Source organism: Somniosus microcephalus, chromosome 10 (genome assembly GCF_052327205.1).
Source record: "Somniosus microcephalus isolate GS21.2 chromosome 10, FLI_Smic_1.0, whole genome shotgun sequence".
In the NCBI taxonomy this organism is placed as follows: domain Eukaryota; kingdom Metazoa; phylum Chordata; class Chondrichthyes; order Squaliformes; family Somniosidae; genus Somniosus; species Somniosus microcephalus.
The window spans coordinates 217,414,085-217,427,043 of NC_140996.1; the positions used below are offsets into that span (position 1 = coordinate 217,414,085).

Consider the following 12,959-nt stretch of genomic DNA (forward strand, 5'->3'; position numbering starts at 1 on the left):
CTCACTATAGGAAGGATGTGATTGCTTTGGAGAGGGTGCAGAGAAGATTCACCAGGATGTTACCTGGGATGGAGCGCCTCAGCTATGAAGAAAGACTAAACAGGCTGGGGTTGTTTTCCTTGGAGCAAAGAAGGCTGAGGGGGGACCTGATTGAGGTGTACAAAATGATGAGGGGCATAGATAGGGTAGATAAAGAGGAACTTTTCCCCTTAGTAGGGGGGTCAATAACAAGGGGGCATAGATTCAGGGTAAGGGGCAGGAGATTTAGAGGGGATTTGAGGAGGAACTTTTTCACTCAGAGGGTGGTTGGAATCTGGAACTCACTGCCTGAAAGGGTGGTAGAGGCAGGAACCCTCACAACATTCAAGAAGCATTTGGATGAGCACTTGAAATGCCATTGCATACAAGGCTATGGACCAAATGCTGGAAAATGGGGTTAGACAGGACAGGGGTGGATGGGCGGCGCGGACACGATGGGCCGAAGGGCCTCTTTCTGTGCTGTAAAACTCTATGACTTCTCCTCCACTTTGTGCGGTCTTGGGCCAGGGATTCCCAGGTGTCGATCGGGATGTTACACTTTTTCAAGGAGTCTTTGAGGGTGTCCTTGAAGCGTTTCCTCTGCCCACCTGGGGCTCTCTTGCCATGCCGGAGCTCCGAGTAGAGCGCTTGTTTTGGGAGTCTTGTATCGGGCATGCGGACAATGTGACCCGTCCATTGGAGCTGACGGAGCGTGGTCAAAGCTTCGATGCTGGGGATGTTGGCCTGAGCAAGAACACTGACGTTGGTGCGTCTATCCTGCCAATGGATTTGCAGGATCTTGCGGAGGCAGCGTTGGTGGTACCTCTCCAGTGCTTTGAGGTGCCTGCTGTACATGGTCCATGTCTCTGAGGCATACAGCAGGGTGGGTATCACTGCTGCTCTGTAGACCATGAGCTTAGTGCAGGGTTTGAGGTCCTGGTCTTCAAACACTCTCTTCCTCAGGCGAAGGAGATTACAGAGATAGGGAGGGGCGAGGCCATGGAGGGATTTGAAAACAAGGATGAGAATTTTGAAACTGAGGCGTTGCTTAACGGCCTCTTACCCTTACCAGTGCAATATGATAGTTACATAGTATTTACAGCACAGAAAGAGGCCATTCGGCCCAACAGGTCTATGCCAGTGTTTCTGCTCTACACGAGCCTCCTCCCACCCCTCTTCATCTAACCCGATCAACATATCCTTCTATTCCTTTGTCCCTCATGTGTTTATCTAGCTTCCCCTTGAATGCATCTACACTATTCGCCTCAACTGCTCCCTGTGGTAGCGAGTTCCACATTCCAACCACTCTCTGGGTAAAAAAGTTTCTCCTGAATTCCCTACTGGACTTGTTCATGACTATCGTATATTTATGGTCCCTAGTTCTGGTCTCCCCCGTAAGTGGAAACATCTTCTCTACGTCTACCCTATCAAACCCCATCATAATCTTAAAGACCTCTATCTGATCACCCCCTCAGCCTTCTCTTTACGAGAGAAAAGAGCCCCAGCCTGTTCAATCTTTCCTGATAGGTATAACCTCAGTGTTCTGGTGTTACTCTAGTTATTAAATGCCCGCTAATGGTCCAGCGGTACAATGAGCTGGGGCTGAGGGGCTTTCTACTGGGCAGATAGAGAGAGCTTTATTCATTTAACCATGCGATAACTGACTTGGGAGTGCTTGGTGCACATACTGTCATCCTGCAACAGAACGTGTTTTATTCCCCATTACTAACAGCCTCTCGCACGTGCAAGGTGTGAGAACGCAAGAATCTTTAGGAAGTGGACAAGTTCATTATGCCCAAGCAAGCATGTCCCTTTCTCAGTTAGTCCCACCTATCCACGACACAAAGCTGGGTGGGCGAGTGTGCTGTGAGGAGGGTGCAGAGAAACTCCAGTATGATTTGGACAGGTTAGGTGATTGGGCAGAAGCATGGCAGATGCAATATAACGTGGTAAGTGTGAGGTTATCCACTTTGGTGGCAAAAACAGGAAGGCAGATTATTATCTGAATGGCAATAGATTGGGAGAAGGGGAAGTGCAACGAGACCTGGGTGTCCTTGTGCACCAGTCGCTGAAGGTAAGCATGCAGGTGCAGCAGGCGGTTAAGAAGGCAAATGGTATGTTGGCCTTCGTAGCGAGAGGATTCGAGTGCAGGAGCAAGGATGTCTTGCTGCAGTTGTACAGGGTCTTAGTGAGACCACACCTTGAGTATTGTGTGCAGTTTTGGTCGCCTTATCTGAGGAAGGATGTTCTTGCCATGGAGGGAGTGCAGCGAAGATTCACCAGACTGATACCTGGGATGGCAGGAATGACGTATGAAGAGAGATTGGGTCGATTGGGCTCGTATTCGCTAGAGTTTAGAAGAATGAGAGGGGATCTCATTGAAACTTATAAAATTCTAACAGGACTAGACAGACTAGATGCAGGAAGGATGTTCACGATGGCGGGGGAGTCCAGAACCAGGGGTCACAGTCTAAAGATAAGGGGTAAGCCATTTAGGACAGAGATGAGGAGGAATTTCTTCACCCAGAGTGGTGAACCTGTGGAATTCTCTACCACAGAAAGCAGCAGAGGCCAATTCATTAAATATATTCAAGAAGGAGTTAGATATATTTCTTAAGGCTAAAGGGATCAAGGGGTATGGGGAGAAGGCGGGGACAGGGTACTGAATTTGGATGATCAGCCATGATCTCATTGAATGGCGGAGCAGGCTCGAGGGGCCGAATGGCCTACTCCTGCTCCTATCTTCAATGTTTCTATGTTGACGTGTCCTCTCAAAATATCCCGCAATGTCGTCTCTCTCCAAAAACACATGTAATTGTGCTTTGTACTGTCTGTGTCGATGGCGCTCCTAGGTAACTTACCGAGCAACTCCATTACCCTTTGGGTGAAAACATTCTGCCTGGCTTCCCTTCTTATTTCAAGCTTTTTAATTTTTAACCTTCTACTGGGTAATTGAATAATACAGCTGAGATTGTATTTAGGCTGGCTTGAAGAGAAAGTGACCGAGAACTCGATTTTCAGAGTCAGCGTCCGAGAGGCTTGCAGACTAAAAGCTCGATACCTTGAAAAGTAACCAGGATGTTAACCACTTGCACAGTTTGAAGAGCCAGCTGGTGTGCTTGTAGAGATCTGTGTTGACCACTCCTGGGTCCACGGCATTCGAGGTCACGTGACTCCCCATCGCTGCCAGGCGCTGCTGTAGCTGGTACGAGAAGAGGACGAGGGCGAGCTTGCTCTGGGCATAAGCTCCGTGGGGTGAGTAACGGCGTCTGTACATAGAAACACAGCACATTCTTATGGGTCGATGCTACAACCATTTATTATTGAACGCAATTTCCATATGCTGAACAACACTCGGTAACAATTCAAAGTATTATTCAACTGTTACATTCACGCTAAGAGGCCCTGTCCTTGCCTTTATTTTGTTTTATACAATTCTCCTCTGCGCTCTCCTTGGGGGCTATGGTCCCATGGGCACAGAGCGCACTCTGGTACCTCGACGCATGTCCATTCTTTGTGTGTAAGGCTGGACTGTCATTACCAGCAGGCTATTCCACCATGAACAGAGTCGTAACTAAGCCCACCCCTGTTCTCACTCTGCACGGACATTTTCCGACAGGAGTCGCTACTTGCAGCCGGGGCGGGAACCCCAATTGACTTTCTCCACTTCCCTTGCTGATAGGGATGGAGAGGGGCTGAGGCCAACTGCAAGGCCCCAATCATCTCAGACCAAGGATCGAACATGAGACTTAACGAGTGGTTATTTAAAGTAATGCCGCTTGACGTAAGAAAACTACTAGGCACTTGGTCTAAGCGTTAAACAAAGCTTTAATCAACTGTTTTACAACATGGAGGTCTAGTTGTGTCCTTCACTAGTTCCTGTTAAGAATGTCCTGCGCAAGCTGGGCCCGTGCCCGAGTATTTATACTCTCCCTGGACAGCGCCACCCGCAGGCCGCTCAGTTGATTCATGTCACCGCTTATGTGAGCTCTATTCAGATCTACAGGCTTTAGGGGTATAACCTTAAAATTAGAGCTAGGCTGTTCAGCGGGGTGATGTCAGGAAGCACTTCTTCACACAAAGGCTAGTGGAAATCTGGAACTCTCTGCCCCAAAATGCTGTAGAGGCTGGGGGGTCAATTGAAAATGTCAAAATTGAGGTTGTTAGACTTTTGTTAGGCAAGGGTGTTAAGGGTTACGGAACCAAGGCGGGTGGATATTGCTTGATATTGTGACTTACCATAACTGCACAATACCAAACATAAGGGAATAGTTACCTATTCTTCAGTGCTGTTGATGGAACAATTCACCCGTGTCATTCTATGAGCGAGGAAGCTCTTATACACACAATAAATGACGAAATAACTAATTACACATAGAATTGATATCTTGGAGTTACTACAGGAATCTAACCAAGGGATTCGGATGGATCCCTGGGAGTGAGTTACAGGCAATAATTTTGTCAATGGGGTTTAGACGACTTAAGGAAAGAATGATGCATACCTGGGAGTGATTACAAGCTAATATTCCAAATTAGCTGCTAATTTTGTACTGGGTAAGATCCACAAATGCTATAAAAGGACCAGCTTGACATTTCCCTGCCCTGCTGTTCAAGTACGAAACAATAACTATACCATTGAGATAAGGACAGGGTATTGTGTTGGGTTCCTGCTGTGCTGGAGCTGACAAGAGTGAAGATTATTTCTCAGCAGTCTGTAAGCAGACAAGTTAAATTACTCTTAATTGTGAAGGTACTGATGGAAGCTGGGTGTTGTTCTGGAGACTTTCCAAGTTTTACAACCCTTGGTAGACAGTAATAACAAGCCCCAGGCGCACACAAGGCAAAGACTCTTGCTGGATTGTAAATATGTACAGAAGAGCTGTGGGAACGTTCTCGCAACATGAGGTATTACCCAACCTTGAGCTGCTTGCAAAAGCATGAGTTTAAATATTATTCAATATTTTTTGAGAACACAAAATCAGGTTCCACATTTATGCTGACGACACCCAGCTCTACCTTGCCACCAAGTCTCTCGACCCCCTCCAATTCCTCTAATTTGTCACGCTGCTTGTCCGACATCCAATATTGGATGAGCAGAAATTTCCTCCAATTAAATAGCCCTCTCCTAGGCTATTGTCCGAGGCTAAGCCAGACTGTTTGCAACCTTGGCGTCCTATTTGACCCTGAGCTGGTACCCGCATCCATGCCTTTGGCACCTCGAGACTTGACTACTTCAATTCTCTATTGACCGGCCTCCTGCCTTGCACCCTCCGTAAACTAAAGCTCATCCAAAACTCTGCTGCCTGTTTACTAACTCATACTAAGTCCTGTTCACCCATTATCTCTGTGCTCGTTGACCTACATCGGCTTCTGGTCCGGCAACGCCTCGATTTTAAAATGATCATCCTTGTTTTCAAATCCCGCCATGTCCCCTCCCTTTCTCTGTAACCTCCTCCAGCCCTACAACCCTGAGATCTCAGCGCTCTTCCAAATTTTGCTCTCTTGTGCCTCCCTGATCTTCTTCACTCCACCATTGGCAGCCGTACCTTCAGCTGCCTAGGCCCTAAGCCCTGGAATTCCCTCCCTAAACCTCTCCGCCTCTCGCTCCTCCTTGACGCTCCTTAAAACCTAGCTCTTTGATGAAGCTTTTGGTCACCTGTCCTAATATCTCGTGTGGCTTGGTGTCAAATTTTGTCTGATTATGCTCCTGTGAAGCGCCTTGGGACATTTTACTATGTTAAAGGCGCTATATAAATGCAAGCGGTTGTTATTATCTCTCTGTGGGATCATTGTCCTACATAACAAGAGTCACTGCAAGTCAAAGTGGTTCATTGTATGTGAAAGATTTTGAGATGTTTCTGAGAGATGCTATGAAGTGCTGTACGAATTCACGCCTAATTTTCTTTTTCCTTTTTGATTCCTTGCAGTTTTGAAAATAGCTGTATTTGATTTTTAGTTTGCCTTTGGCCTTCTTCAGTCAGGACCTCGCTGTTTGCCTTTTGTTCCTATTGGGATACATTTTATTTCAAAATAGCTCTTAAAATACTATTACAAACAGTGCAATTTTCTTGTTCCTTTATCTCAAATTCTGATTCCTACTTAATCCTCCCTGGAATTCTTCTCTTGGCTCGGAAGCTTTCTCTTCCAAAGTTGTACACCTCTCATTGATTTTTGGCCTTATTCCTCTAATACCACAAAACTAGACAATAATCACAAGAGCCAAGATTTGGCCAGTTATACTTTGACAAATTACAACAGCATTTAAATCAGAGAGCTATTCCACTTCTGGCAAATGATATAATACATAACATTATATTAGCAAAACATGCTGATTTATGAACAAGCTATTCAGCGTTTTAAAAATTCACAAGTACTTTGACATATATCAACATTTCAGTGGTTTAAGCATCAAAGCCAGCTGCATCGCTGTCTAGTAATGCCATGTAAGTAACCTTATTATGACAAGTGTTTGCTGAAATGGTGCATGATCTATCCCCTTGTGGCCCCTTACTGCAAGTGGAGTGCGGGGCAGCTTGTGCTGGACTCAATGTGCCAAATCCCTTAAGGTGCATTTATACTACAGGTACCAGGCATAGGAATTGCTAGAGAGGACAGCAGGCGAATGGGAACACCATCACCTCCAAGTCACGCACCATCCTGACTTGGAAATATAATCGCCGTTCCTTCATCGTCGCTGGGTCAAAATCCTGGAACTCCCTCCCTAACAGCACTGTGGGAGTACCTTCACCACACGGACTGCAGCGGTTCAAGAAGGGCGGCTCACCACCACCTTCTCAAGGGCAACTAGGGATGGGCGATATACTTGCCAGCGACGCCCGCTCCTGAGAACGACTAATAAAAAGACCAAGGTCCATCCAGTTCACCTACCATCCTGGTAGTTGCATGATACAATGCTAATGGAGCTGTTGTCTAATCATTGCCATCAATCTCTATCAATTAGTCTACAACAGACCCAAAAATGAATAGATCCAAAGTCAGCTTTTTTCCTCCCAAGCATGCTACACTCACCGCATCATCTATCAAATTACTTCATATACTGCATCCCAAAATGTTATTTACTGAATACTTTGCTTTTGAATGAATCAATACTAAATGCTTCCACCATCTACCTAGGCATCCTGTTCCATAGATTGTCCACTTGCTCACTGAAATATTGGGAGAATTTTAACCCCCACACGATGGGCGGGAGAGGATCTAGGGGGAGGGGTTAAATCAATAAAAATGTGAAAGCTGACCCCAGCCCGCCATGAATGTGCCTACTTCAGGTTTAACCGCGGCTGATTTGGGGTCGGCCGAGTAACCTGGTCTGGAGAGGCGGGTCCATGATTTTAATTGAGGTTCCGTTCCTCAGACTTTGGAAGCCATTTGAATTTAACGTCTGCGGGCTGGGTTTCCCAGGGTTCGGTAAACCCGGCAGCTAAAGGGAGGCGGGAGCTGCCAGATCCAGCAGGTAACTGGTTGGCCAGGAGGAGCAGGAGTGCTTCCCCCACCCTGGACCCTCAAGTAAATTTTCTGCCACAATCTCTCCCTCCCCACGATCGGCCGAATCCCCCGCTAATCTTCAGACCCCCGCGATCTCTTCCTCCTTGTAATCGGCCGATTCCACCTCCCCCCCCCCCCCCCCCAGCAATTTCTCCCTCCTCACGGTCGCTCTCCGAGTACCCCCACCATGCCCCGATCTTCCCCCAGCAGTCCCCGCTGAGGCCTTCTACTGCTGGCTTTTCCCGACTGTCAGGCGGGAAATGGATTTTTTTAAATGCTAGAGGCCCTGCCATTAAATTCGGCAGGAACTCCGCGTTCCCGGCCGCTGACATGCGTCCCCCCCTCACTCCCCGGAAATATCTGGACAGTAGTTTCCGCAGATTAGCTTTGAATTTACCCCCACCCCCCCACAAGCACAGTCTGAGACTGGCAGCTGGATTCCAGCCAGGTACAAGCTCATTCATACTGCCTAGCTCTGACTGGAACTCGCTCACCCAGAAGAGCGCTCAAACATGCGGGCAGACCTGCCCATCCAGCTCATCAATCTTATTGGCTATCAGATCACAGGGATGAGCATTCACACCCTCCAAATATTTCAATCAAATCCAAGTAATTTAAAAAAGTGCTTACGAGATCCCAGAGACTCCATAAGCATTTGTAAAGAGAGAAAGAACTTACATTTATATTGTGCCTTTTCACGACTTTAAGGCATCTCAAAGTGCTTTACAGCCAATTAAGTATTTTCTAAGTGTAGTCACTGTTGTAATGTAGGAAACACGGCAGCCAATTTTGGCACAGCAAGCTCCCACAAACAGCAATGTAAAATTAACCAGATAATCTGTTTTAGTGATGTTGTTTGAGGGATAAATATTGACCAGGACACCGGGGAAAATCCCACTGCTCTTCTTCGAAATAGTGCCATGGGATCCTTTACATGCACCTGAGAGAGCAGATGGGGCCTTAATCTAACACCTCATCCAAAAGACGGCACCTTCGACAGTGCGGCACTCCCTCAGCACTGCACTGGGAGTGTCAGCCTAGATTTTTGTGCTCAAGGCTCTGGAGTGGGGACTTGAACCCACAACCTTCTGACTCAGAGGTGAGAGTGCTACCCACTAAGCCACGGCTGACACCTGAAGGAAAGTGGATTGACACCATTCTGGAGTTATACTCTATGCGGCGCCAAGACCATAGGAAAGAAAGTGCTGTGCAGCGACATTCAAGTTCCACCAGAACAACACCTTTAAAGAGGGGCAAAATTTACCTGGGAAAGAGGATCTTGCTGAGTCTAACATCAGGCCCGTCATTATCGAGCCATGCACAAGTGATGGAACGATGAACTTTGATGCGGTTTGTTATAAATCTCATCATTCATCAAGAAACTACTCGTGAAATAACGCTGGACGGCCAGCTGGTGGCGCCATCCAAGGAGTATAAATACTTGGGCATCAGCCCCAGCTTTACAGGGACATTTTGTAAGACAAGGAACTAGTGAAGTACAACTAGACCTCCATGTTCTGAAACAAGTTGATTAAAGCCTTGCTTTATACTCAAACCAAGTGCGTAGTGCGTTTTATTACGTCACGATTCACATCGCTGCAGCCAGCACAAATTTGTGAACAAGCTAAAAAAAGTTTTCTCGTGAAAACAGTGCTTCTTTTAATGGTTGTCAGAGCTGGAAGATAACAATCCACTCTGTCTGTGCTGGATCTGATACCAGTTCTCCTGGGCCACTGGGAAGTGTGGAAGAAAAAAAAAGTGGCATTCAGCTCCTTGCACCTGTTTCTACTGAAGGATCAGGCGCAACTGGCTCATTTAATTGCTTGAGGGTAACCGCAGGCAAACAGCTCCAAATAGCAAACACACCATTAAATGAACCCTTGGCCTCCAAAGGCAACTGAGAAAAAATGCCCCCAGGGTATCAGTTAACACTCTTCGGCCTGAAAGCCTTCCTTGGAAATATGACATTCCCATGATCCCAACATGACTGGATCCGGTGTCGATGGACAATATTCGAACGCTCCTCCTTAAACACAGCCCCTTCTTTGAAATGTCGCAATTTGCTCAGGAATGCATCAAAAGGCGTCAGAACGCTTTCAGCACAAAGATTGAAGAGTGAATACAGGAAATTGATGCCTCATGCTTCGGGGGAAGAATCGGACCATCACCCTGCCCAAGAAACAGGCAAATAAGAGTTAGAAGAATCTTTGGCACAAATATGGAAACCAAAATTCTTGATGGTCACTATATAATGATGCAGCAGTGAGGTCATCGATGTCAGCAGATGAAGGCCTAAGGCTGAAGCCATCAGAGGTAGGAGCTGTTAGTCGGACTTTGAAGAGACATAAAGAAACTGTGTCCTTGAAGAATCAAAAGGAACAAGATTTCCTTTGCTGCGTTAAAGGCTTTGGGCAGGATTTTCATTGGGCCGTGGAGGCGGGATTGGAGGCGTGTGGGGGATTAAAATCCCGAAATCGGGGGTCCCGAACCCATCCTGCACCCAACCCGCCTCCGTGCCAGTTTCAAAGGAGGCGGTTACCCGCCCCGCACTGGGACCCGCCTCCCCGAGGCGGGAAGGGGATTAGTGCCAATTAACTGCCTGTTAACAGGTAGTTAACAGGCAGTTTTTAGCCTAATCCCTATTTTTAATGTTGAAGTGTGGGATTCCCGATGGTTCCAAACCACACCAAGTTAGAGGAGGCGGACCGTCGGGATGAAGGGCTTGGAGGAGTCGAGATGTCCGGTGTTCAGGTGAGTGATGGGTGCATGAGTGCAAAAGTAAGTGTGTTTGGTGTATGTAAAGTGTTTAAAGAAGTTCTACTTACCTTTACAGCCTTCTTTCCTTCAGGTCTCGGGAGTCCCTCATCTCACCGGCATAGAAAGCAGAATGGCTGCGAGCTGTCAAAAATTGCAGCATTCAGCTTTCTGTTCCGGGGAGATCTCTAAATCATCCTGAGAGGAAGGAATTAACCTGGAGTACAGATTGTCAGTGTTTGACAGCTTCAAACAGCTGTGAAACGCTGATATATCATCTGTCAAAAGGTCTTGACAGATGAAATATCAATCTGTGACATCACCTGTTGCCGGGTGGCCCTTATTTGGCCTGCTGAGCTCGCTGGGCGGGCTCAAAAAGGTCAATCAAGTCAAAATCGCACGGGTTGGCTAGAACTCGATGGAGGCGGGACTACAACCCCGAAAGTTGTAGTCCCGCCTCCTACACGGCTCCTCAATGAAAATCCAGCCCTATAATGGAAATCAAAATGTGGGAATTAAACCATTGCACTGCAAAGAAGAATGGGAGCTGTGAATAGTGCGGGTGTTCTGAAAGAAGTCCACAGTTGCAAAGTGGATCATTAGCAAAGAGGAAATAACAGAGCGGCAGAGAGAATAGAGCCCGAGGGACCAGCTGACTTGATGGAAAAAGAGGAAGACGATCAGCCACAGATTACAGGTATTGGATGAGGAATCATAGAAGTTTACGGCACAGAAGGAGGTCATTCGGACCATTGTGCCTGCGCCGGATGAAAAAGAGCTATCCAGCCGAATCCCACTCTCCAGCTCTTGGTCCGTAGCCTTGCAGGTTACGGCACTTCAAGTGAGTATCCAAGTACCTTTTTAAATGCGATGAGGGTTTCTGCCTCTACCACCCTTTCAGGCAGTGAGTTCCAGACCCCCACCACCCTCTGGGTGAAAAAAGTTCTCCTCAACTCCCCTCTAATCCTTCCACCAATTACTTGAAATCTATGCCCCCTGGTTATTGACCTCTCTGCTAGGGGAAATAGGTCCTTCCTATCCACTCTATCTAGGCTCCTCATAATTTTATACACCTCAATTAAATCTCGCCTCAGCCTCCTCTGTTCCAAAGAAAACAACCCCAGCCTATCCAATCATTCCTCATAGCTAAAATTCCCCAGCCCAGGCAACATCCTCGTAAATCTCCTCTGCACCCTCGCTAGTCCAATCACATCTTTCCTATAATTTTGTGACCAGAACTGTACACAATACTCTAGCTGTGGCTAGACACCGGGGAAAGCTCCCCCAGCTCTTCTTCGAAATAGTGCCATGGGATCTTTTACATCTACCTGAGAGAGCAGACGGGGCCTCGGTTTAACGTTTCATCCGAAAGACAGCACCTCCAACAATGCAGCACTTCCTCAGTACTGCACTGGAGTGTCAGCCTAGATTTTTGTGCTTAAATCTTTGGAGTGGGACTTGAACCCACGACCTTCGACTCAGAGGCGAGAGCTCGAAGGCCCATTGCTGACAGAGGTTAACAGAGTTTGAGTTGCTTGTGAATGCGATTGAAATAAAAGTGAAAGAACATTCTTTAAAACCACTGTAACATCTTTTGTTAAGGGACTGTGTTACTCCAATATCACGAACAGCTACAATATATTCCAACACTTGTATTCAGTGTAACTTCAGCTGCAGAAATCAGTAATACTGCTCAGGATGGGTGATTTTAGGTCAAAATCCTTTTCATGGGTTGTGTCAATTGACCCATGCGAATATGTAACTCCTTCCACAGAAAGGATTGCATGAAACACGATTCACAGAAGAGTCTCAAAGCTTGGGCCATGTGCAAAGATCAGCTATCAGTCAGTGCCATTTTCAATTGCCACAGACTAGATCAGGTCTTATAATCCACCCACACAGTCAGTTTAAATTCAACCAATCAATCTTTCAGTAAGTGTTACAAGGGCTGTATGATTTCCACCAAGAAAAGCAATTATCTCTAGAGTTACTGGCAAGGTGTTTCATGGAGATACCATGAGCAATTATGTTTAATGGCTCGCGAGCAATGCCAGGGGTGCTGTTCAAATCGAATTTTGAAAACAAACTTGCAAGAACTGGCAGTGGAATCTTCTTTGGCAACTGAAATAATACAGCGAAGAAAGTGAGGGATGATCAATGGAGAAATTCCAGCCCAGGTTTTCCACTGTGGCAGGAACATAGCAACAGGAGTAGGCCATTCAGCCCCTGAAGCCATTCAATTAGTGCTGAGGGAGTGTTGCACTGTCAGAGGTGCCAGCTTTCAGATGAGACGTTAAACTGAGGCCCCATCTGCCCTCTCAGGTGGACGTAAAAGATCCCATGGCACTATTTCGAAGGGGGGCAAGGGAGTTATCCTCGGTGTCCTGGGGCCAATATTTATCCCTCAACCATGCCAAAAAACAGATTATCTGGTCATTATCACACTGCTGTTTGAGAGAGCTTGCTGTGCGCAAATTGGCTGCCGCGTTTCCTACATTACAACAGTGACTGCACTTTAAAAGTACTTCATTGGCTGTAAAGCACTTGGGGATGTCCTGAGGTCGTGAAAGGTGCTATATAAATGCAAGTTTTTCTTTCTTTCTTTAGATTATGGCTGATCCTGAACCATACAAGAAGGTCCCAGGTTCAGTTCACAGTTTGTGCTGAATTACTTGAGCTCAGCT

The 12,959-nt window shown here is 46.8% G+C and overlaps 1 protein-coding gene across 1 annotated transcript in view; it reads right to left on the reverse strand.

Moving 5' to 3' along the window:
* The window catches only part of dhrsx (dehydrogenase/reductase (SDR family) X-linked), a 292,526-nt gene that overhangs the window by 26,324 nt on the left and 253,243 nt on the right, over positions 1–12,959 (reverse strand). The window contains exon 7 of the mRNA XM_085998312.1: positions 3,080–3,287. Coding sequence (XP_085854438.1) covers positions 3,080–3,287 — 208 coding nt within the window. The remainder of the gene's footprint in view (positions 1–3,079; positions 3,288–12,959) is intronic.